General features: G+C 32.8%; 3 protein-coding genes across 3 annotated transcripts in view; 2 read left to right on the top strand and 1 right to left on the bottom strand.

Moving 5' to 3' along the window:
- LOC126693269 (cysteine proteinase inhibitor 12-like) overlaps nucleotides 1–27,747 on the top strand; it is a 146,305-nt gene that overhangs the window by 65,319 nt on the left and 53,239 nt on the right. The window lies entirely within an intron of this gene.
- Nucleotides 12,309–12,776, top strand: LOC126691319 (uncharacterized). Its single transcript, XM_050386372.1, has one exon. It carries the CDS (start codon nucleotides 12,309–12,311, stop codon nucleotides 12,774–12,776), a length of 468 nt encoding a protein of 155 aa, XP_050242329.1.
- LOC126693265 (protein kinase and PP2C-like domain-containing protein) lies at nucleotides 14,099–27,318 on the bottom strand. The gene is made up of 12 exons (XM_050389186.1): nucleotides 27,022–27,318; nucleotides 26,822–26,939; nucleotides 26,264–26,430; nucleotides 24,759–24,826; nucleotides 24,409–24,632; nucleotides 22,286–22,337; nucleotides 19,437–19,986; nucleotides 18,661–18,730; nucleotides 18,358–18,577; nucleotides 18,171–18,275; nucleotides 15,744–15,839; nucleotides 14,099–14,524 (listed from the first exon to the last, which is right to left on the bottom strand). Exons 1-12 carry the CDS (start codon nucleotides 27,134–27,136, stop codon nucleotides 14,330–14,332), a joined length of 1,980 nt encoding a protein of 659 aa, XP_050245143.1. The 5' UTR covers nucleotides 27,137–27,318; the 3' UTR covers nucleotides 14,099–14,329.

Consider the following 27,747-nt stretch of genomic DNA (forward strand, 5'->3'; position numbering starts at 1 on the left):
GTGCATTCATTATTTTTGTAAAATTAATCTTAAAATTATTTTGTAGATTTATATGAGAAAAAATTGATTTGAAATATAACATTCCTTCTCAAATTTAGTTGTTTTTGTAACAATTATTACAAAGTCCAACAAAAGAAAATTTAGTAACACACAACCAAGAATGTAAAAATAAAAAATAAAAAATCATTGATGTGCCTAAGTTTGTGGAAATAAATCAATATTTGTCAACTCACTCAAGCAATAAATTCATATTCTTAGATTTATTATTTTTAATAATGTTCATTTCATTTTTTTTAATGAAATGTAATTTTTATTTTTGAAGCGAATGTAATTCAATTGAGGCTTATTGTGTCTAATTATTATTATAACACGCAATAAATAAATTTTTTTCAGAATATTTTAAAGTACAATCCACATCGCACAGGACATGAGCTAGTTCTAATAAAGGCTCCAGTCTAATATCTTAAGTTCATTGTTCTACGACATTATTGTAATGCAAGTAAATAAATAGGAAGTTTACATAGAAAAAACTTGTTTACGTGGGTTTTTGCTTTAAGACCTGTTTCACATAGAAAGTTTACAATAATTTTGATAAGCATATGAAGGTAATACAAAAAAAAAAAAAAAAAAACAAAAATAATAATAATTGAGACAATTTAAAGACATGGGACGATGTGGCTAAAAGTTACTAATTAATCCGAAAAGTCACTAATTTCTCTTTTAAGTGTGAGCAATTATCTCCTATAAAAATAAAAAATAAAAGTGTGTGCAATTTTCACCTTAAATATAGTATTTAATACATCCATCAAAGTTGCATTATTTTTTCTGATCATTCTTTCGTACTCATTTTTCACATATTCCTCGCCACTATCTTAAAAGAAAAAGAAAAAAAAAACATTTAATTAAAATTAAAAATTAAAAGTACAGAAATAGAATTAATGTATAGTAGACTCTTTTTTCTTTAATTATTTTTATAATTCGATAGATATAACAGGGGAGCAGTGATTTGAACCGTAAATGTCCACTAATAATAATAATAGTAATAATAATAATAATAATAATAGATTCAAAATATATACTTTTCATCATGTTTAGTTCACTTTGGAAACAATTGAAACAAGATAATCAAAAGGTTAAAGAAAATTTAATGACTCACATAATTAACACTTAAAAGTTATATAATATAATATATATATATATATTTGAATTAGTCAAAATAATTATATATTTGTGAATTCACTAATATATTAATATTAACATTTTATATTTTCTTACTCCTTTTAAGTGATGTATGATATATATATATATATATATGAAACCAATAATGTAATAACCTAAATTTGTGCTACTTAATTTAAAAAGAAAGGTATTAATAGGATAAAAGAATTTATTTTCATGTATTAATTATTTATAAGTAGTGGCATTCATTATTTATTTAAAATGAAATCTTAACATTAGTTTTGTAAGATTTATATGAGAAAAAGTTTATTTGTATAAGGTTGAATTTAATCAACCATTTTATTGGCTTTATTCCGTATCAAATTTGCTTGTATTTCAGTAATTAGTAACCCTGTATTTAGGTGGGTTTGTTGTAAGGGTAGTGAGTGAGATAGAGTGTTGAATGCTCAAGAGTGTGCAAGAAAATAGAGTCTCGCGGCTGGATTTCGAAGGTGACTTGTGGTTATAAGCCGTCAGAAGCAGCACACATGCCAAGCATGCCAGAAGTTAAAACGTCATGCTATAGCTGGAGCACTACATGACAAAATAGGACAACTGGCCGTTCTGTTATTTCGCGGCTGGATCTCACGACTCAGTCAAGTCGCAAGGCCAAGCCACGAGCCAACCCTGTTTTGAAAAACCTGACGTTTCACATTCCTTTCTCACCCTAGTATAAATACCCCTTATATCCACGAAAGAATGAGAGCTTCTAGAGAGAAATTTGAGAGAAAAAACCCTAGAGTAAAATAAGATTGATTCATCCACAATCTTTACATAAGAGACTCTTCAAATTCCTCAACTCTCTTCCTCTCCATTGTTAAATCCTTGAGAGGCATTTTACCAAAACATGTTTCTCACCATATCCATTACTGTGTGAGGGCTGTTTGGTGTTCTGTGAAGCAGTTAGGAAAGAACCAATTTACATTAGTTGATGCTATGGTCAAGTAGCGGAATCCAGGAAACTAAAAAAGAAATAAGTTCGGTGCAACCTCATTGGAGCAAGAAGCTTGGAGGGCTTAGGTACACTGGGTAGATTGGGCTTGGAGGGTCTATTGCTGTTCATGTATCCCAACTACATTTTCTAGTGGATTGTTTACCGCTTAGAGGGCGGCAGAAAGGTTTTACGTTGAGGGTTTCGGTTTCTTCTTTGATAACACATCGTGTGTTGTCCTTGTGTTTGCATCTCTCTTCCCTTTATCTTTGTCTTTTATTTTCTGCTGTGGATGTGATTTTAATTGGCATAGATTGTTTACCAATTCTGTATTAAGCTTTTGTTCATGTTCTGCACATTAATTGTTTGATATAAAGCTTGAATTGGAAATTTGTAAATTGAGGGTCTAAACATTCAAGGGTGTTTTTACACTATTTGAACTTTCAATTTGAAATGTAACATTCCTTCTCAATTTTTTTATTTTTTATTTTTGGTTATAATTATTACAAAGTGCAACAAAAGAAAATTTAATAACACACAACCAAGAATGTAAAAAAATAATTGATGCACCTAAATTAGTGGAAATAAATCAATATTTGTCAATTCACTCAAGTAATAAATTCATATTTCTAATAATTTTTTTTAATGAAATGTAATTCAATTGAGGTTGATTTTCTCTAATTATTAGTATAACATGCAATAAAGAATTTTTTTATAAAATATTTTAAAATACACTCCACATTGCATGAGGTATCGGCTAGTTCTAATAAAGGCTCAAGTCTAATATCTTAAGTCAATTGTACTAAGACATTCTTCTAATTAATGCAAGTAAATAAATAGAAAGTTTACATAGAAAGTTTACAACAATTTTGATAAGCATATAAAGTAATACAAACACAAACAAAAAAAAAAATTAATTGAGACAATGTAAAGACATGGGACAATGTGGCTAAAAGTTATGAATTAATCTGAAAAGTCATCAATTTCTCTTTTAAGTGTGTGCAATTATCACCTTAAATATAGTATTTAATACATCCCTCAAAGTTACATTTTTTTTTTTTTGGTTTCATTCTCATTTTTCTCATTTTCTTTAACATTGTCTAATAGAAAATGTAAAAATAAAATAAATTAGTAATGAACTAGAATTAATGTATATATAGTAGACTCTTATTTTCTTTATTTTTATTTTTTAATTCAATAAGTACAAGAAGAGAGTAGTGATTTGAACTGTAAATATTTATGTACGAGTTCTAGACACCAAGAGTTGCCAACCCATATTAGTGTATAGTAAACTCTTACACTTCATTTGGAAGTTCATAATGGAATGGAATGAAATGAAGTAATCTTGTTTGGTTATTTTATAATAAAGGAAAGGAAATTAATGAAATATAAGTAATCTTGTTTAGAAGTAACATAAAAATATAATCATTTAATAACAATATTATTATTATACCTCTATTTTAAAATACATAACTGAATGTTTATTGATATTTTGGGAGTTTTAGTACAAATTTCATTAAATCAAATTCAGTTCCCTCCGATTGCTCCTAATAAACACTCAAACCATGATGTGCCTCATTCAGGTGCCATTAATTTCCTTGCAGCGGCCACTATCACCTTCGCCACACTAGTTAATGGGCTTCCCAAGGGTCTCTGCGTCCAGTACCTATTACTTACAAAGATATTGCAAATGTCATTGCCATTGCCATTGCTAACATTGTTCTGCAAAAGAAATCTGAGTTTTGTTTTGGAAATTTTTACTAGTTAGGTTCTAGGAGCTTCATCCCTCACCTATCGGTGCAAATTGGCATTAGAGAGGAGGAGTTTTTCTCATTCCAAGTGTGGTGGCAAAGTGAATAAGGTTATTGATTGGTTCAATGAGTGAGAAATATAGACTATAGAGTTTTCTTGAGTGTAGTCTATTTTGGTATTCCATCATAGGTTGACTACATCAAAGCAATGAGACTATTTGGTAGTCAGGTGTGGCTATTGTGAAGTAAGTCTGTAATGTCTCCTTTGTATTCGTATTTTCCTATTTGATTATAGACATTATACTTTATAGTGAATTGGTTGTTTCGAACATTTCGCTTTATTGCTTTGTTTTTGTTCAAAATATAAAATTTGGCCTGAGTTGTATTAAAAAAAGAGCACAAAAACAAACAAACCTTGGGCGTTTGGTAATTTTAATTTTATTTTATCCGAGCAAACCTTATCACATATATTTCATTTTTATTTGGGTTATTAAAAAATTAAAAGATTTTGATTTTGGATTTTAGAATAATTCTTCGATGATTATATGATATGATTTTTCTTATATAAACATTTCATATTGGATAATGACACAACATGGGTTATGAAACTCTTATATTTTTTATATAAACATTTTTAAAATGTCCAGGTGGCATGGTACTAGATGAATGTGGAGAAATTTGAAAAAACTCCAACAAGAAAAAAATCCAAAATTCCTTATGACAAATCAAACCCAACTTTTTAATTTAAACCCTAAATATTCTAAGTTTTGACAATCTAACTCCACAATATGTAAATTCCAATTAGCTCAATTGGTAAAGTTTTTATACTTAAATAAGAAATCTGAGGTTCAAATGTTAGATATATTATATAAAGTAATAATGGAAGAATAAGGTTAACACAAAAGATAAACAGAAAGTAGATAACTTGAAAACACAATATCGTTTTCCTTAGACAATATTTGTCCCCCACACCATTGTTGCTAAAGGGTTATCGCAAATTTGTCCCCAGAATACAACCAAGATATTGGGTTCTACAAATAGCAATTTGGGAGAATAACCACAAGATTTCTTGTATTTCTCTCTAATTTACTATTTTGTGGAATTATTTTTCAAGTGAACATAAGCCTTTATTTATACCCATAGGGTTATATTTCATCAAAAGACACGTATGGAAAATTAAAATATTTTATAAAACTGTTCACAAGGCTTGAAACCTCTTCAAACTCTCTAAATATAGTCACCTAAAAATTCTGCAAAAAATCCTATTTTACGACTTTCGATCGGTTGAAAGTTCCTCTGGATTGATCGAACAAGAATCGAATAGCAATTGATTCATCTAGAGGCTCCAAGATTATTTTCTTACCATTTCGATCAATCGGGCCAAAGATTCGACCGATTGAAAATGCTGAATTTCGAATTTTTACTTAGAAAATTTCAGAACTTGAATTTTCACTTTAACAACTTTATGAAAAAATATTCTCTAAACTCAAATAACATTATTACAACATATCCATGTATATACCTATATATACAACATCAAACAATCATTAGGAGACACCATAGGTTGAAATTCTATAAAAATAAAATAAAAAACTCATTTATCTATATTTTTTAAAGGACAACTTATAAGATGTGGTTCGTTATATATGTGCAATCAAGGGCTTGGCCAGGGCATTAAGGGGAGTAATTGTCCCCCTTAGATTATACCAAGTATCATCTCTAACATTAGGCACGAACAAAAAAATTATAACTTACATCACATTATTTTTTATTTATTATAACCTATTTCATGCAAATGAATTTTATTATATTCTCTTTTCATCTGTATTGTACGCCCTTATTACCATATATCTCTACTGTATTTAACCCTCTTTTAAAGTTTTCCTTTCTAACGTGGAGAAAAAGAAAACAACCTATAACAAATTTGTGCTATTTGAATGTACTAAGCACCAATGAAAATTTCATCACATGAAATAGGTTGTTTCATTAGTAGTCTATATATATATATATATATATATATATATAATCGAAGCCTTTGCAGGCACCACAATTTTCCACGTCAACACAATATTTAAAAAATAAAAAATAAAAACAAAAACATTATAACTCCTCAAAACCCTAGCAACCTTACCCCTCTCTCAAGTTAAAAAATATAAAACCACGATTTCTGCAAACTCTCAAAATAAAAACATTATAACTCCTCAAAACCCTAGCAACCTTACCCCTCTCAAGTTAAGAAATATAAAGCCACGGTTTCTGCAAACTCTCTCTCTCCAAATGTAGGAAGCCCTAAACGCACGATATAGCATTCAAGATCTACAATGCACGGTATAGATTTTAGCTTATAAAGTTCAGTTTTTGTAAGGTTAGTTTTTTTTATATATTAATTAATACATAGTACTTTGTTCACCATTGAATACTCATATAATCAATTTCCAATTCAGTGTTCAAGAATTAAACCAAAATTCTAACTGCGCTATCATAAAATATTATTATTAGTATGAATTTTATGGAGTTGCAGTGTTCAGGAATTAAACCAAAATTCTTTTAAATTATCTATAATATTTTGTCCTCCGAAAATTTTCTCTCTTTGATTTTAGTATATTGTGTTTCTTAAGCTATAGAGAGATTTTCTTTGGTTTTTGCAAACTCTCTCTCTCCAAATGTAGGAAGCCCTAAATGCACGGTATAGCATTCAAGATCTACAACTCATGGTATAGATTTTAGCTTATAAAGTTCAGATTTTGTAAGGTTAGTTTGTTTATATATTTTGATAGAGAAACATGTTCAATGTGGTACAGCTTAATAATCGCATTAATAGCCAATAGTTAATACCATTTGCAAATTCAATTCATGGAGTTGCAATTTTCATTAAATATTTATATGGCTTGAAGCACTTGCATTTTAACAAATTGGACATGTCTTTAAAGTCCTTTTATTTCTTTGGGGAAAAAAAAAAGAAAAAAAAGGGAGAGGATATGTTAAAACTTGGCATCATCAACTTATAAGAGAGGATATGTTCTTAGATGGTAGGAATAGGACAAAATGGTTACACGTTTGTTACGCTTGACTGCCAAAAATTGCTCATAAAATATTATTATTAGTATAAATTTTATGGAGTTGCAATGTTCAGGAATTAAATTTTAAGGCTCAGTTGCACAATATGTGTAAATTCTTCAGAATGCTACTTTAAATAGTAAGTCAATGTGTCTCTTACATTTAGGAATTAGTTAGAATTGTTTTCAAATGATTGTACCAATAAAGGTGAATGTGTATAAATTTTGTTTAACTATCCCGTGCATTGCACGGGTTAGCGACTAGTTTTTATAATTATTGATGGAGAGAGGCTAGATTGTCATATCTATAATTTATAAGCCCACAGAAAATTACAAAATTAAAACGCTCGGGTATGAATTGTCACGGTACAAAATTTAGGCTTTTTTTTTTTCCAAAGCATTATCTCTTGTATTATATAGTAGCTTATAATCTCATGCATATGCATAGATATACTTAAAATATATACATTAAAATGCATAATACAATTGTTATATATATAATTTAAATATTATTGATAGACATTCTTATATTTTTTTTAACTCTTTAAAAAATCTTGTAAGAATATTATTAGGTAGAAAATATAAATTGTTCATTTAAAAAAAAAAAATTATGTTCATTAATTATAGACTCTTTGGTTTTTATACATAATAACTCAGTTGGATGGATATTTATGATGTGGCCTCATATTTGACTCCAAAATTAGAAATAAAACTATCTCTAAAAATAAATAATTCAGGACACATGGTGCAAAATTGGACTTCAATTGTAGAATCAAATTAGATTTTCTCTCTCTCTCTCTCTCTCTCTCTCTCTCTCTCTCTCTCTCTCTATATATATATATATATATATATATATATACATATATATATTTCCACCTTCAAGAAAGCAACACATAGTACTTTTTGTATCTAAGTTGATAATAGATAAAGAATTATAATGATAATTATTCAAAGAAAAGTTGGTTGAGCTGATTATTTAACTTTTAGCACCGGTTCAAGTAATAAGTCACTCAAAATAATACCCATCTACGATATAACTGGTTTACTTGTGGTTTTAAAAGTTACACTTTATCCACCTAAAGTTAACTCCATCACTCTTCATTAAAAAACATAACAAATCAATGCAAATTACCGAATGTGTTTTAGTTTGTTTTCACCTAAACTACGAATGGTTTAAATTTTTCGTAATTTTATGATTATTTATATTTTCTTAAAAGGCAAAATCAAGGTAAGTTATGTAAGCATGATAACATAAACACCATGCAAGTAAAATACAACTTTTTTTTGGGTAGAAAAGTACAACTTTCTAAGCTGTATATAAGCAAATATTAAGTTCTATAAGGATGTGGTATGAAACCCAAGTTTTACAACCTCCAATCTCAACATGTCACATCATCTTATCAGATATTAAAGAATAAACACAACCACACACAATCAAATTTAATACCCATCTGAAAATCCAACCAAATAGGAAGTTTATTGAGATGTTGTTAGGTGTGGTAGGACATATTGAGTTCCAAGTAAAAAAACTGATATAACAATTTCTTATTAGATAGAATAAAATATAGGCTTTATGGGAAAAAATTGGCTTTTTCCCCTTTCAAAAAAACAATCTAACATTTTGCCCCCTTTCTCAAATTAATTAGGGAAATGCCCTTCTTTTGAAACTCGATTTTCTCAAAATCGAGTTAAGCCATATAGTAACGTTTTTAAGGAGTCTATAGTGACGTTTTAAGGACTTATAGTGGCGTTTTATAATCCAATCTCCATAAAGTCAAGTTAGAGGTAAAAAAAAGAAAAAAAAAATTGCATGTAACTCGACTTCATGGAGATCGGATTACAAAACGCCACTATAGGTCCTTAAAACATCACTATAGGCTCCTTAAAACGCCACTATAGGGCTCCAGAATTTTTTTTTTTTATAATTCGATTTTGAGAAAATAGAGTTTCAAAAGAGGGGCATTTTCCTAATTAGTTTAGGAAATAGGGCAAAATACTAGATTTTTTTTTTTGAAATGGGCATTTGCCCATTTTCTCCATGCCCCGTCCTTACCAAATTCGGACTCATATAGACAAAGTACAAACAAACTATATGCTATGATTTGGTTCTGACAAATGTGAAAGGCAAGAGAAATCATCTACAGGGATTACCAAGTTGGATAATTGATGGAAGTGGGTTACTTCCGTAGTGATAAGAATTATCATTAAATGCTGCTAGTATTTAGGAAGTGATATGTGATAGGATTGGATTGTTTTTTTTTTTTTTTGGATAGGAATAGGTTTAGATTGTTGCTTAATCAGTTTGCTATTCGTTTAAAGTTCATTAATTGCTAGCACTATAGAGTTATTTAATTAAGGGAAAGTAATGAATAAAGGATAGGAAGCAAATTAAACCCAGATTTCTATATTTATTTAATATTCTAGGAAGCTAGTCACCTCAAATCCAACTAAATTCATTCATTCACATACACTACACCACATGTGACAAATCTATAATTAGCTCTTATCACAAGTTCAAGTAATATTCCCATCACATATAGATGAATCAAATTATTAGCTTTGATCTTATCAAAAAATATATATATACATTATTAGCTTTAATAATCTTATCCAATTATATATATATATATATATATATATATATATAATCAGTCTTGTTTAGCTTACCTTATTATTCATTTGGTTTACGTTCAGTATATTATAACTTTATTTCTTACATATATCTTACTTTTATCCAATTAATTTTTTAGAGAAATGATATGTCCACAACATTTTCACAATATTTTTACAACAAATCCTAAATGGAAGGTTATTACTAGCAAGGTTTTCAGACCCGGACCGTTCATTGAACCGTAAAAGGGAGAGGTTCAAGGGTTTTGAGGTTGGACCGAGGTCGAACCGGGGTCGAACCGTGATGACGTCATAATTAATTTAATAATTATTTTAAATATATATAAAAACATTAAATTAATAAAAAAAATAGAAAAATTAACTAAAATAGCCTAATTCATTTAGAAAAGCTTATTTCTAAAAAATACATAAAACTTACAAAAATACAATACACAATTACACATTGTTACACACTAGACAAAAAAAACTCCTTCCCATCAAAAATGCATGAAAGAAACAAGTCACTAGACAAAAAAACTTTTCAAATGTAACATCCTTTCCACAAGTTAATTGAACCATAATACAAAAACTGATCCCTAAAACATCCTAATCCCACATTCACTTTTCCTTTTCAACTTTCCACAGAACCTACTCATTATGCAACAGACCCAAAAAAAAAAAAAAAAAAAAAAAAACTAAATAATTAACTTGTATTGCTGGGAAAGCATAGGGTTTCTGAGAATAATGTCTTCTTATCTGGGAAAGCACAGGGTTTCTGCAAGTCATTGGTACTTGTATTACTGTTTTTGCTTCTTCTCACTTTGACTAGCTATTAGCTTACTTTTGTTTCACACTGTTTTTGCTTCTTCTCACTTTGACTAGCTATTAGCTTACTTTTGTTTCACATTTTGATTAGTCATTTCTTCTTCATTGTGCTTGTCAAGTATGTGAGACATTAGGGCCAATTGTTTTCAGGACACCATCATAAGAAAAAGCTAGTTAAGATACTATAAGGCGTCTGCCTGTTCTATCACTGAACTCATTTTGAAACAGGTCCATGGTCCACCTGTTCTATTCTTGAGGGTCATTTTTCTTCTTCTCTTTTTATTTTTTTATTAATATGTGGTCTGATAGCTGTAGTTAAGTAAATTTGAAATCTAGCATATTCAGATGCTATGTTAATTATGGGATTTCAATTATGTTGAGATTGCTTTTAGTAATGGGGCAAATGATTTGGGAATAATGTAAATATTATTGAAACCAACAGCAATAAAAAATACAAAAAAAAAAAAAAAAAAACATGCAGCAAGAAGTTGCAGACACAACAAAGTAATTTTGGCAAACAGAAACACCAATTGACCCAAATCAATTTTCATAATTACAATAATATCACAAGCCTTGTCTTCACATACACCAACACTTCAGATCTATATCATCATCCACAATCAATTTTCAATTGACCCAAATCAATTTACACACCAACACTTCAAATCTATATCATCATCCACAATCAACTTGCAAATATTAACAAAGAAAAAACAGATTAAAGTACCAACGACGGCAACGGCGACGAGGCACAGAGTGAGCTGCGACAGGGACGAGGGAGAGAGACAGAGATGAGCGTGAGAGAGTGAGCTGCGATCTGGGTTAAGCTGCGACGGCAACGAGGGAGAGAGGTAGAGACGAGAGAGTGATTGAGACTTTGAGAGAGTGAGGAAGAGATCTGGGCTGAGCTGCAACAGTGCGACGGGGACGAGGGAGAGAGTGATTGAGAGAGTGAGGATTGAGGAAGAAATCTGGGCTGAGCTGCGACAGTGTGACGGTGACGAGGGAAAGGCAGAGACGAGAGAGTGATTGAGACTTGAGAGAGTGAGGATTGAGAGTGATTGAGAGAGGGTTTCAGAGTGAGGCTAAGAGTGATTTTTGAGAGAGGGTTAAAAAAAAAAAAAAAAAAAGGCTGAAATTAGGGAACCGTCCGAACCGTGTGAACCGGTCACGGTTCACAGACCCGGACGGTCGGACCGCGGTTCGGACGGTTCCATGCTTTTTTCGCATGGAACGGTTCCTTACCTTAAATGGACCGTGAATCTGAACGGTTCCCGGGTTTTCCGGTCAGACCGTACGGTCCGGTCCGGGTTTAATAACCTTGATTACTAGTTGTTATTGTTGGGGTAAAAAAGTAATTTTAGTGTTAGGTTCAAATTTGAACCAATAACAACTAACTACCTATGGTTTGTTATGAAGATGTTGTAAAAATGTTGTGGACGTAACACCTCTCAATTTTTTAAGTCACATAAACCAAAATAAGTTTATCCGAACAATACTCCCAATAAAGTTTTTTTCTTTTTCTTTTTCTTTTCAAATGGTAAATTTATTGAGATCTGGTGTGCAAAACAAACTCTTTTGTGAGAGGGAAAGGTTAAAAAAGTTAAAATGCAAAATGGTAAAAGTAAAAAAAAATATATATATATATATATATATATTATACAATAGTTGAGATTAAAAAAGTATCTTTATCACAATCCTTCAAAGTGAGTATTACACGCTACTATTGCCCCGGATCTCAACATTACAATAAATATTGGATATAACTAATTTGTAGGATCTCAACATTACAATATATATATATATATAAAAAGGACTAGGGACTATCTGGAGGAGTACAAGGAGGCACAAATTCAGCTAGCAGTAACCGGTCCAAATGAGGTTACACAGTGATCATGGCAGCCAACCTCAGGTCTGATGTACAAGCTCAATTTCAATGCTGCTGTTTTTGCAAATAGGGAGGCATCAGGTGTAGGAGCAGTGATTCGCAATGAGAAGGGGGAGGTGATGGCTGCATTATCGGCGAAAGGTGCTACTGTAGTGGACAGTGAGGAGGCTGAGGTGTTGGCGTGTCAAAAAGCATTGGAGTTCGCCGTGGATGCTAGTTTCTCGAACCTGATCATTGAAGGTGACAATGTGACTGTGATGCAGACTATCTCCTCAACACAACCTAATCTCTCTCAGTTGGGACTGGTTTATGAGAACATTCGCTGCATTGCAGCAGGTCTTCGATATGTGTCTTTTAGCTGTGTTCGTTGTAGTGCCAACTTAGTTGCCCATTCTTTAGCTCGTTATGCCAGTCAAATAGATAATGAAATTATTTGGAAGGAAGAATCGCTACCACCAGCCTTTGAGGCTTTGTATTTGGATTCTAGCTTTTTATAATGAATGAATGAAGTCTGTTTCGGTTCCAAAAAAAAGGAATGCAAATGTAATAATAATTTTTTTTTAAATGCTAAATTTATTATCAATTTTACTACAAAACTTTACAAACTAAGGTAACAATAAATGTAATTAGCACATTATCAAAAATACAATAATTAAATTTGTTAATAATTTTTATGTTACATTTAAAAGTTGACTTAGGTTTACATATTATTTGAGTCTTTGACAAGTGCTGCCCTACATAGAAGCCAAGTTGTTCACAGGAATGCCTTGACTTACCCAAAAAAAAAAAATTATATACATAATTATTCCTACTTTGTCTACCCTAAAAAAAATTATTGAACACTCTTATTTGAGAATCCTAGAAATTTGGGTACAACAAATATAAGGTAATGTTAAGAACACAACAAATATAAGATAATGTTAAGGACACAACAAAATGTCACAACAACTTCACAACATTCCTAAATTAGCATTAATGCAAAAATAATCTTAACCCACCAAACATAATCCTTAAACCTTTAAATAAAAAATTAATAACCCAAATAACAACAAACATAGCCCAAACAACAACATTAGGCCGAACAACAACAAAAGAACAAAATATTCAACAAAAAGCTCATTCAAGAATAAAAAAATAAAAACCCCTAATCATTTGAATTCATAGCTTGTTCAACTCATTACATGAAAAATAATTAATAATTTAAATTTTTTTCTAAAAAATGATACCAAAAGAAATAATGTGACAACGAGTTATCTTCAGCAGCACTGCTCTCCTCAACTTTGCAGTCATAGTAGCTCTGCTCTCCTTGACTACTTGGCTCATGGTTGTAACATGTATTCAAATCTCACTTTCTCTCACCAGTGCCTTTTTGCCTTTAATTTTGATAGTAAAAGGAATTTTAAATTTATGTATTTGGGTGTTTTTTGTTAATATTTTTATTAAATTTTGTATAATTTAAATTTCTTAATAACTATCCTAAAAAAAATTCCTAAAGCCACCACGGATCTTTTAACTCATCAGAGGTTCAACTCCCACAGTAAAGAATAAAATGGAGAAGATACTTTATGCATGCAACATATGTATCATATCTCGCCTGTGCCCTCATCCGCAAAGGGCAAAGCAGCCCCTTCTTACCAGTTGAGTGCTTACGAGCGATTAATATCTACTTAAATGTACCAGAAACCTTGCAACTAGCATTAGTTCCGATTATGCAACATATAGCCATGGACAAGAAGAGGTCTAGGGTTTACTAGTTGAACCAAAAAAGGGGGTTGCACTCAGGTTTTCTCCTCAGAGAATTTGCATGGACACCTAGATAAAAGCTTGACCTCTTAGGCACAAAAAAGACCAATGCTTAAATCTACTTGATACATAAGATCAGTATTTTACAATTATCAGTGAATTTGACACCAAAAAATATGAATGATGTACATAGATCATTATTTTTCCATTACCAGTGACGTCCCACCAAAATATCATGAAATTTATTTTTCACACCACCATTGATTTGCAATCAGACATCTTGCCTTCAGTATTAGAAAAATTATTCCTAATAGATCCTCTCTGCAGTAGACACTGGACGCAGGAAAACAACAATTACTGTGATGTTATCTTTGCTGCCTCGTTCTGCAGCTTCTGTCGCCAATCTTTTAGCACACATTCCAGGCTCTTTGACAGTGTCCCTAATTATGTTTACAACATCTGTATTGCTCACAACATCCCAAAGTCCATCGCTAGCCATAACCTGGTAAGCAAACACATATTACTTCCATATTCAAGGGGACCTGAATGCTTTTGCAACCATCTCTATTGAATAATGCGTAGGTTACATGTGTTCCCACTGCCCATCATATGGTACTACTTAATATGTCTAAGAGGTGTCAACTCTTACTTTTTTCTTAACTTTTTTTCCCCAGTTAAAACTTTCTTCTGAGAAACTGAGCTGCAAAAATCTATATTAGCATATGATGTAATAGTCTAAAAGTTTATTTGATGATTTAACCTTCCCATTTATATTCACTTGAACAATTAAAAAAAAATGAGTTTTCCCAATACTTCAAACTTCATGCAACCTGTCATTTCTAATATGGTTCTGTGAGTTTCTGAATTCAATCTTCCTAGGGAAGAAAACCAGTCATTGGCAAAAGACTGTATGGTATAGGTATGAAGTAACAAATAAGGTCATTATCTAATACTTGTCCCATCTAAGTTCAATCCTAAGGGAGTTGGCTTGGATATGGTCCTATCAAGACTCTTAATGGCAGCCCAAGACTACCATTTCACCAAACAATGGCCCCTCTAGTAAAAATATAAATTAAATAAATTTCTTTGTTTAAAAAGAAAAAAACTTTCTTTCTCAAACCAAAAAATTAATGGCCTTAATATATTGCTTGAATGTGAAGCTAATAACAGTTTTACTAAGATATCCAAACAGTACAGAGAAGAATTATTGCTCTAAAATACTAAGATGTCCTCTCTTATCTTCATCCTCTTTTAAGAACCATACCAGATGCATAATACAGAATTTTCTTTCCAGTCCAGATGCATGCCACATTTTTAAAGGCCCATAAAGCTTGGCAACAACAAAACTACCAACAATTCTGAACCTTTCTGTGACTAAAGTAAAATAATTAACTTATTTTATCACCATGCCTATTTATAAATTCCAATTAATTTTACCAACAAACTTCTTATTGCAAACATCACTTAAAGTGTGGAAAAATTAATGAAGGTCCTTGACAAGACAACTGACAAGGCTTCGTGAAAAGTTTAGGTAAGGGAATCCACAAAGAATTCCGATCCAAGCTCCTGTTAAAATCTCCCCCCCCCCCCCCCCCCCCCAAAAAAACCAAAACGGTAGCCCTTCTCCAGTTTAAAGCTTATAGCATTATTCATTTTAATTTATACATTAATGATTAAATAGCAAGGGATAACCACCATTGATCAAAATAAAGTGTCCATACCAGGAATTCATCCTCTGCAGACAGATCAGTTTCAGTCATCTCAGGTTCTGCAGTTACAGCAGGCTTAAGATCATCATCACCAATGGAGCGAGTAACCTGTTGAAGGGAAAGATTTAGTGGGTGAACACTGTCTGACCCATTAACAGAAAAACATATATGGTATAAGACTGGAAAAGAAAAGAATTTAATAAATAGACATGTTTTGCAGAGCCATACAAGATTCTTCAAATATGATCTATAATCATCTCTCTTCGAAATTCTCATCCCCTCTCTCTTAAATGACAAATCATTACCAACTATGCTTTATGATAGTTATAGAAACGTCTCCCTTTAAAAGAGAAACCTAAAAGTCTGCTTTTTTTTTTAAGTAGTAAATATCCATTCAAAGAAAAAAGCCTAAAGAGGCATAACCCTAGTACATGGGAGGAATAATGATGTGCTGTTAGGGCTTCCTGTTTAGGCTTAGAAATGAAATGAAAATGAGAGTTGTTTAGAGAAGCTTATAGGTGGATAACATCTCTTCACAGAGTACTCAATCTCTGAAATAGCATAAAAGCTAGGGCCAATTGCATTTAACAAAATCTACCATTACAATTATGCAGTAAACTACTTATACTAACACTACTTAAGCAGGCTGCTATTTGATTGGCTCGAGCCTTGCTTAATTTTGATTGGTCTAGTTGTTCCTATCTGCAAAAGCTCTAAGTAGTTACAATGCCTCCTAATTGGCTGCTGCATAAGAAGCAGTTGCAAAGCAAGGTGATTGGCTGTTTGATAATTAACTAGCAGCCTAACCACTTTTGTTACTACAGATACTATTAGTAACCATCCAAAGTCTTAACTAATTAAGCTGTTTATTAACACAACACCAGCTAGGGTCTTGACTGTGCTACTGCACCACTCAACAGCCAGCTGCTAGTATCACACTGCCTGCTGCTGCTGCACAGCCAGCTACCAGCACCAAGGCAGATGATGGCTTTCCAGGAAATATCTCAGTTAGTTTCTAAAGAAAGTATAATTTTTTTCAGGAATATGACATTGGATAAACCAATATCTTACCAGAAATTATAGCGCAAGAGTGAGTACCCCATCTGCACTCTGTACACAGTTGCAATGCCCATATCATTAACAATGTGCTAAAAATTATACACGTAACACAAGCAGTGAAAAACCAGTTTCACTTTAATTTTAATTTAAGTGTCAGGAAATTTTGTAATCTTTTGGTTTCATTGGACCATTTTGATTTTATTTGAGTTTAGTTGTTTAGGTTGGGCTTAGTAGTAAAAGCCCAAGGAGTCCAACTCTTAATAAGATTTCAATAAGTTGGAATAGGTATTAGTATGAAATGCTTTCTATTAAAGAGGAGGTATTTTTGTAAGTTATGAAACTCTGTTTGACATTTGTGTGATACAACATTCTCCAATGTGTGATACCAAGGAAATCCTCAGCATGATGCCTTGAAATTTATTCTCTTTATTTTCCGTCCTTAAATTTCCTGTAACTTTGAACCTTGCAATAATAGATTGACTTGTCACCTGTAATTGTAAACCCCTAAAATTGAAATAAATAAATCTAAAATCTAAACGACCCATCCATCAAATAACCCAAAATACCCCCACAAACAGCCAAAGCACTGTTTACAGGTCACTGTTTGCAGCCCTGGAAAAGCAACCCAGGCCTTGGTTTTTCCTCTTTGTTCCACCCTCAAATACTACTATATCCGTTTCTCCCCAAAAAAAAAAAAAACTACTATTTCTTTTTACCACAAGAAGCCCTCTCTTCCTTACTATTTCCCAACCTTTTTCCCACCAAACCCTAACTCCAATTCCTCAAAACCAAGTGGTCCAGGAACTGCCAGACCTGATTTGGTTTAGCTCCCTTTGTCCTGCGTCAATAGGTATTGGGTTGGAAGTGAATAATCTTTCCCCTTGGTAGCAGTGATGTAGGTTTTGTAATAAGAAGAAATAACATGATCAAAAAGACTAAAAGTGAGATGAGATAAGGAAAGAGGCTGTGTTTTCTTTCAGCCCCTAACCCTGTAATTATTTACATGAGAACCAAACTGTAAAAAACACAAATATAACTAGCCCAAGAATACATATATACTTTCACTGATAGACTTTTTCCCAAGCACAACTTTTACATTAAGGGTTCCCCACCCACCCCACCTATCTTCTTGTCAACCAAGATAAGCATTGGTTAAAAACAAATCCATCATTCATCACACAAATACTGTAATTAGCCCTCCATTAACTGTACTATAGCAAAAGTATATAAAATCGTGTAAGTTAATAAACAAAGTTTCCAAAAAAATAGAAGTATATTATCTAGCTTTTCACAATAGAAAATTGTAGAAGATAAGAGCATACTCCATATATTTTGGGAAGTCAGAGTTGTACTATGATCATAAAGCTCAAAGAGACAAACCTGGAGAGCAGCAGGACCAACCCTCCAAGTATCAACTTGCCATTTGACTTGTCCTCCTGCACTAACAACACGCTCTCTCTCCTCGAGACAGCTAGCAACATGATCCTATAATACCAAATTTAATGACTTTGAGAACAATTAGACCTTATGGTGAACCAGAAAATCCAGTAAACAAGTCCCAGCTCACCTTAGTTAGAACAAAGGGGTGACCAGCTCGACATAATATTGTCCTGCAATCACCAGCATTGGCAACAAAAAGCTTGTTTCTAACTATAAGAGAAGCAACTGCAGTGCAACCAGGATGCCAGTCTTTTTGAATAACTCTCTTAGATTTACGATAAGAATCCAGTTCATTTCTAAATGCAGCATCTGTCTTAACAAATGCTTCCAATAATGCGTTTGAAGGACTGCATTCATATATAAAATTAATTTCTAAAAAAAAAAATACAAGGGGGTAAAAGATTGAGTTAAAATCTAGAACAGAAGAAACCTGCTTGTGGAACCTAAACTTTGCAAGAAGCCTGGCAATGCACGAGCAGAAAACTCAGCAGCTGCAGCACCTGCACATGTTACAGCCAAATTCATATATTGTGACTAGGAAACAAACCAGGGAAGAATGCTTCTAACCACACCAGCAGTCTTCATGAGGTAATGATTGAAATAAGGAGGGAGGAGAAGGGGAGGGAGAGAATTCAACAATTCAGAAAATCTCTTTCAACTACTAAAATTGTAAGTTTCCTCTTAAATTCTTTGAAGATCCTAAACTGAAAATTGATCGTAAACATGTAAAAATTAGAAATAAGTATTAGGCTTCCAGAGTATATGAAGCCAACTCTCCTTTAACGGCTCTTACTTAGCACTACTATGCTTTTCATGACCCAAAAGGAGATTTTTCTGTTCTTTCATAATTTTCTTTTTATTTGTTGCAATCATTGCAATAACAAAAAACTAACCATGCATTGCTCAGGGACTATGAGACAAGCATAATCTCATTCATAAAACAATACATTGGATAGACACTCATAGAAAAACAGATAAAATGTGAACAGTAATTTCTGAGGGGAGGTTTCCCCTCAACCTTTTAATGATACTCTTAACTTTTCGCCAAATAAATGTGGTGCCTGATCTAAGGAATTAGGGGGGGAGGCTCTCATGATCACCAAACTAATTGCAGTACTGATCTATAGTGGTCATTAAAATCCATTCTCCCTGGAACTTGGTTCCAAATTCAAAATTAGGTAGAGAAATAAAATCAACATTAAGCACCTCTATGACCATCAAAGATACCAAAAACATGAATATCCTTTTCATTGCACATATTGGGCATAAGGAAATGTGTATCCTCCATGGTCTCTCTTCTGCCACAAGTAGCAAAGGATCCCCAAGAAAGTACAGGATGGTATGCCAAAGGATCATAAGGGAAATCAAGCCAGTTTCTCATACTAGAATCAGCTGCAAAAGAAGCCTTCCCAGAGAAATGTTCTCCCTGAGTAGACCAGTTAATACTCTCTTGATAAGTTCGAAGCTTGTTGGTGACATCCATTAGCTGATCATCATTAGAACTTGGAGGTTCACCAAGGGTCATCTCCTCTTCCTTTACTGTCTTTCTGTGTTCTAAGATTGAATCAAGTTCCCCAACTATATCATCAAAAGAAGGTCTATTCTGAGGATTTGCATCCCAACACCTCTGTATCAGAGACAACAAACTTGACGGAGCACCCAACTCAGGACCAGCAAGAACTGGTCTCAATTTATCAGAAACCACAGCTGCTGTAAGTTGCTGCTCAGTATAGTTCATCTCCAGCACTGTGTGGGCCTGCAATCAGTATTTACATATCATGCATCATTTAGCCATCAAAGGTAAAGTCTAAACAGGCGCATTGAATTGTTAGATGTGAGATTAGAAATATATGAGAGATATGTGCACAACAAAGTGATTTGCAGCAGAACATTATATTCGGAAGCTAGAGAAACCCACACACGAGATAAAAGGCTTGAAAGAACAGAAGTATCAAATACAAAGCAATCATTGAGATGGAAGATTTTCTTTTCTTTTTCTTTTTCTTTTTCTTTTATTTTATTTGGGTGCTTTGCAAGTAAATTTATTTTATGTCAAGATGGATTGGGAAGTAGAATATAAGAAATCAGTTGAGATAAAAGATGGTCGAGAAATACAGGCTGGGTATTTCCAGCAGAAGCCAAAGCGTGTTACCTTATCCTAAGCCAAATAACCCAAAGAAACTCCTTAACAATCAACTTTTCTTTTTGAGGGGTGGGAAGGGGGTGGGGTTAAACATTGAAACCTTGCCACCAACTACTTAAAAGAACCAGTGGACTGAAAATGAAATTTTTCTTAAAGCCACATGGAAGTTCTTGGTGAACTTCTGCCTGCAAGCTGAGACATACATGAGCTGTCAGTCATAAGTTAACAGAAGAATTTTCCTTTAAAAGTGGTAAAATTCAATACTTCAACTTTTTCCTTTGCCCCTTTTGCATGTCAACAATGCATTATGCATAGCATTTGCCCTTTGCCCCTTTTGCATGTCAACAATGCATTATGCATAGCAGGTATCAAATGGCCATATTTTATATATTTACCAGCATGTGCACAATGGATTCAAGTTACAACACACTAGCTTTATATTAAATTAATATTTTGACAATCCTCTAGTCATAATTAGATTACATGTTCGCCCCATGTATTATCATTCAAGCCAAATTTCATATCAATCAAATGTCATTTAGCATCCAAACCAAAAGGTCATGCATTTAGGACATGTTTGATACATTGGAACGATGATTATGTAAGGAACAAAAATTAATATTTTTAAGAATATAAAAAGTTGGAATTTGTATTTCACAGTTTCTCTCTCCTCTAACCTCCTCCACATATCCTTGTAGAAAACAATTCAACCAAAAATCTCACTGTCAACTAAGAAGACACATCATCAGATCTCTAAGGTTCATTCTCTCATCATAGCTCTCCAACTCTAGCTCTACCTATCAGTACTTACACTAGCATCGCCGCTACGAGCACCAGTCACACCGGCATTGCTTGCTCCAGAGTGACTAGTAGAACCAATATTGTTGTCTCTAGCCAATATATTTGTTTGATAAGCAATGGAAATTTTATTGAATAAAACAAACCCAAGTACACCAGGGGTGTACTCAGGAAGCAATACAATCAAACTCTCAAATTACAATGCTCAAACATATCTAAAATAGTAAAAGAGAGCGCAGAATAAAAAGCGAGACTCCAATCCAACAAAGTGAGAAAAAAAAAAAAAAAAAGATTTAATCTCAAGAATAGACTGTTCCCACCAAATATTTGATCTCTACAAGTGATATTTCCCCAGAATAAGAGGTTTTAGAACCAACTACCAAAAATTCGAGATTGCTGGGCTCTTGTTTGAATGTCACTCATAACAAAAGTCAGGCCAAAATTTGTGAACAGAAAAATAATATTGACACCTATGATACGGTTCTGTTGACCTTTGATCCTTGAAGTATGGGGAAATTAAGGAGAAAATTAAGGAGAGAGAGAGAATCTAAGTAAATACAAGAATATCTATTATGTACCTTTTGGAAAGGAATAGATATTCCTCAGTTTAAAATGATTGAAACTATTATTTGAACAACTTACACATAAGATGGGTTTCAGCTCTGATCATCTTGATATTTGACGAGAATGGTAAGTATGAGGAAAATGTATAATCCAATTGTGGGCTTATCAAAATACTTCGCCAATAAAATAATTTGGGCTTGGCATTGACTCCTACATTTTCTATCTCTTTTTACCATTTGGTCTAAACTCTATGTTAAGTAACTAGAACTATTGACTCCTTGGTTCATATCTCTTTTCACTGCTTGGTGTTGATTCCAAGCAATCTTTTTTTTATTATTATTAAAATGATAGAAATCTTAACTATTCAATACTAGGTTCTATCCTTTTTCTCCCCCCAAACACAAATTCCCTAGAGACTCTGTTCATTTTGCATCAGTTGTGATATCAAAGCCCTTTGTAGAAAATGATAACCACTGATATGCATGGATCAACGCAATAATAAAATGAACAATATTTGCACATGCTTAAAAGTGCAATTAAGAAAGCTAACCTGCGCCTCTGCACGAAGATCAGTATATGGGATGACACCAGTAAGAAGCTCACTGCAATAGGAAGAAAGGATAAATGAGAGATTTCCACTGCACACGCTACAGACTATGAAAAACCAAATGATTCCAAATTATACGACATCATAAAAAGTTCAAATCAATAAAGATTCTAGCAAACCATGCTGCCTGGAATGCAAAAACCTGGCTCTCCTAATTGCATCCATAATTATAATCATTCAAGATAAATGCATTGCAAGTTGCTTTCTGACCCATTAACAGTAGACAGTGAAAAAACCAATCAACTGCTAAATAGTTGTTTGGCATTGCATGTAATAAGGATGCTTTAATGGCTGATCTCATATCTCTCTCAGGGGCTAGCTATCTTTAGAATGTCAGTTTTATTTGATCGGTTCAGATTGGGAGTTAGAGTTGATCGTTGCCTTCGTGGATCTTATTTATTTTGGAGTGTGGAGAGGAGATGAAGGAGACAGAATGAACAAGTTTTGCTGGAAACTTTCTTCCCAGGATATTTTTGATGTTCGCTCCTATTGTAAGGGTTTACACTCCAGTTCACGTATATCCTTTCCATGGAAGACTGTGTAGAAACTAAATGTACCAACAAAGGTTAGTTTCTTCCTGTTGACAGTGGTGTGGGAAAGAATTTTAACTACTGACAATCTAAAAAGACAACAAATTGTAGTCATAGACTGGTGTTGCATGTACAAAAGGGCGGGGATTCTAGTAATCATTTACTCTTACATTGCTTGGTTGCTACAGAGCTGTGGAATATGGTGTTTTCACTAATTGGGATTTATTGGGCTATGCCAAAGTGTTGTGGAGCTTTTAGATAGCTGGCCGGGCAAATTTAGCAGACATAGAAATGTGGTGATTTGGAACATGACCCCTCACTGCCTTATGTGGGGTATTTGGCAGGAGAGAAATGCTTAGACTTATGAAGGGAATGAAAGATCTATCCAAGACCTCAAGCTCTACTTTTTCTAGACCTTATTTGAATGGACCAATGCAATGGGTGTTTTCACTTTAATTTCTTTGTCTGATTTGATTGATAGATGTGCTTTCTTGAGTCCTAGTTTTTATTTGGTGTTTTCTTGTTTCTTTAGCACACTGCCTGTGTGCTTGGATTTTTGTCTCCATATGGAAGTGCTGCGGGCACATTTCCCTTTTTTTTCTTTTTTCTTTTTTCAATGAAATCAATTACTTATAAATAATAAAAAAGGGATTTCCACTTATAAAGCTCGATGTTGGTAACTTAGATAAACTACCAGAAACAATTCTTGTCATATACTCTAGTTAAGCAAAAAAGTTTTCATATAGTATAAAATAAGTATATCACTACTTATGTACTTCCAAGTATCCACTGAATGTGTATCAGAGTTTCTTAAGATATCCATGCTCGCATTTCTGTATTCTGGCTTCTCCCCATCCATTCGTATATCTGCTATGAAGTCAGAGAAGATCTATGTACATTCTTCAATGCATAACCATGAAGGGCTACCTTTTTCTTCTAGCTTTGCTATTAGTCAACACTAAGTGTTTTCATAAATAATTAAAAATAAATAAATCATTCGTGATTTGTCCAAGATTTTATTGTTGAATATGTCAATGAGCAGTTCAATTTAGCATCCAGATTTCAACATTTTAGATCAAGGCCAAATGAGGCAAAAAAAGAAGTCGTATCAATAATGTTTAACATCCGGTTGTCTGGTAGCCATAATAATGGCCGATCAATGTCTTGGAAGGACAAAATTATACATGTGAGTCAAAATTTGCAAGAGCAAATTTTCATCTATTAGCGTTCATCATAGATATTGTCCACCATGACTTTTCAGGAGCCATGGTTTAAACCTGCAATCACAGCAAAAATAACATCGATGGCCAGCATAGTATAATAATTTATATGAACACTGACTGCACTATGGTATTCTTTGTATTTCCTAAAGTGAGTATCGGAAACTTAAATGGATCCCTCAATAGCCCTAGCAGTAATTGTAACAGCATTGGATACAAGATTACAGCAGCATTCCTACCTTCTTTTTCATGTTTCACAAAAGAAAGAAGCCATGCAATTATGTATGGGGTAATTCAACTTATCATAGATTCTTACTTGATTGATATCCCAAAACTGTAGACATCTGATTTTTCTGTATGGATCTCCTTCTTTAAAATTTCAGGTGCCATATATATGAGTGTCCCAACCATATTTCTTTTGTGAAAACCACCAGTTGGCTTGCCAGTTGATTTCCAGTTCTCAACAGAAACTCCTTTCAGATCTTTTTTGTATTCTGCCAAACCAAAATCTGCTAGGTGTGGGTAAAGGTTTTTGCCAAGCTGCATTTTTCAGAAACATATACATTAGTTAACCACCTTCAAGTAAAAATAAAAATTCTGATACTGAATTTACAAAATAAAAATACCAACTGAAAACAAGATCAAGAACTTAAGGAAGATATTTACAAGAATATTTGCTGGTTTCACATCCCTATGTACAATCCCAAGGTTATGGAGATATTGCAAAGCCTTTGCTGGAGAAAGGAAATAAGGGGAAAGGAAAAACATTGAGAGATCGCCCAACTGAAACTTTTAGAAAACTTAATTTGACAATAAACTAAACATAAAGTTTTATGTAGAACAATAAATTTATAAAAACATTTAATTGATGAGTGTGCACTACAATATCACATTCCTCCTGTCGTCAAACTAAGCAATGCACAGAATTTTCTTGAAACAATAATAAGTAAACTCTACTTCTGCACTTCTCTTTAATTATTGTTGCAAATGTAATATGGTCACCAAACTTCATTTTTCAATTTCATTTTCATGTAGTCCTTGCTATAATTTCCACTTTACTTTCTTCTGATATCCAATAAATACTTCTATTATTATTCACAAATTACAAGCCACTGACAAAAAATACTCTGATCAACCTATACCAAATTCACATAAATCATTGAACCACTATAAGGAACAACTCGAGTATGTATGATAAAGGGTTCTTTTTTTTTCATAAGGAAACAATTTAAGCAGAAACCAAAAAAGAGACAACCCTATCAAACTCTCAAGAAACTATTTTTCATTATGGAGTATTGTCTAGTATAATGAATTATATTAGTATATGTATATAAATAATATTATTTTCTAAATCATGAACAAAAGTTAGACAAATTTCATATGCACCTTTCTGTAAAGGTTAGCTCTAAAGGTCATAAAATTATTGATTATTTACAAATTCCCCACCCCCAAAAGGGGAAAAAATAAGTTACAAAAGTTATATATAGCCTCTGATAAAAGATTTTAAAGGCTATCATCTAGCATCTACAAAACATACTATCTCACATGATTGAATACATGAAAGATACACGGATTCATCAAATACCTCAAAGTTGATATAAATGTGATGAAAGATGGTAATTGCAACTCTTCATTTCAAAGTAAAACATTTGCTAATTTTATGAATCCAAATGATGAATATACTTCTTCCACACTTGGGTTTGTTTGGCTTAGGAAAAATGTGACCTAAGAAATAAATCCAAAATTAAAGTATCAACACTACTAAACAGCAAGCACTGCTCCTATCGTAACCACTACTGTATGTGCTCCACTATTGATATATTTGTGACGTATGGGATGAATGAGATGCACATACTGAACCTGTTTTTGGAAATACATTGCCAGGACTTTCATCATCAACAACCCAACAGATTCACAATGCTAAGTGTAAACATAATACATATATAGATGTACAATTTTCTCTTAAATGAATCAAATCTTAATCTCATCATACAAGCTATGACATAACAAATGAGTGAAAGCTGAACAAACAAATTCACCAGTTCTTTACATTATGAAATAAACATGACATTTATGAAGAACTTGAAGAATGCCGAGCCTAGTAAAAGATTAAATTCTTGAAAGAAAAAAAAAATTAATAATGAAAAAACTGGAGAAAATGAAAGTTGTACCTAACTGGACTGTAATCATGAGCGCTTGATCAACACCCGGACTCCATTCTTCTGAATGTAATTTGTCTGCAAGATTCGGAGATTCATAGAGCTTGAAGAAAAACATGTAATTGGGTGGCTTTGCATGTGCTGCAAGCAGTGTAGCTATTCCTGGATGATCTATCTTGCTTCATTGCAATAAAAAAACAAAAAAAAATTAAAAAGAAGAGTAAAAAATATTTATATGTATGCATGTATATACATATATATATATGAATAACACACCCATTATCACAAACACATTAACAAAGTTCACTAAATATAGTGTGTGTGTGTGTGTTACTTCAGATTATGTTGATTAGATACGATAATTGTGTGTTATGTGGGGGTGTGTTGAGTCTCAGGTCGGGTGTTTACTAGGTCAAACTAGGTTATATAAGTAATTATGGTGAGCTCCAATTCTAATTTAACTAGTCCTTATAGGCTATAGTGCAAATGCGACTACGGCAACATACATACATAAAAACATATTTAAACACACGTAAATACATAAATTCACAAAGAGGGAGTGAGAGAGACCATAACAATTGGAGCTCTTTATGGAACTTGTCAATGTCGTCAGAAGTAGACAAGATGGGTTTCTTCACAGCAACCTTTTTACCGAACAAAGTTGCCTCATACACAACACTTTCTGCCCCTATAATCATTATTTCTCTAAATAATCAAATTGGAGATGAGCGAAAAAGAATTGCATAAATTTTGAAGAAGAGAAAAGTTACCTCGGGCAATTGGAGAGAGGAGAGTGTAAGAGGAAGGTGGGAGATGGAGAGGGATCGATTTGCTTGTACAGCAACCTCTTATGCACCTGTTTGGCTCCACAATCTCCAGCCCCATTTTCTCTCTCTCTCTCTCTCTCTGTGGGTTTGAGTTTGAAAGAGATTAATTTGAAATTGGAGTTCTGCAAATATGAGGAACAAAGTGATACAGATACAGTTAGTTGGAAATTTCGTTTGTACAGTTTGGTCCTGAACAACTGTTCGTACGAGGGGGGAAGGCAACAATTCACCTGTTTGTTACTTTGTACAGTTAAATGTTTTTTTTCTTCTTTGTAGGCAGTGTCAATAATACACCCTTAGTCCCTGACTGATATAAACAAAGTACAAACAATTCAAATTTTGAAATAAAATGTAATAGGTAATTTAATGAAATCGTTATTTATATTATTTAGCTATTTAGTAGTTTGGTTATATTTTTATTAAAGAAAATAGTAATTTCTTATGAATAGTTTTCTTTTAAAACTACACGACTCTCCACCATTACATAATTTGCTCTTGTATAACTTCAATTTGTGTTACAATTTGATGAAGAAGTCATTGCTTGAACATGCAATGATTTACAAAAAATTTGTCAAACACTTTCAGATGCTGCAAAAAAATAACTCAAAAATTCAAATATTAAAACTTCTAAAAGACCAAAAAATATTAAAAAATCAAATGATTCACTAC

Source organism: Quercus robur, chromosome 7 (genome assembly GCF_932294415.1).
Source record: "Quercus robur chromosome 7, dhQueRobu3.1, whole genome shotgun sequence".
NCBI lineage: Eukaryota > Viridiplantae > Streptophyta > Magnoliopsida > Fagales > Fagaceae > Quercus > Quercus robur.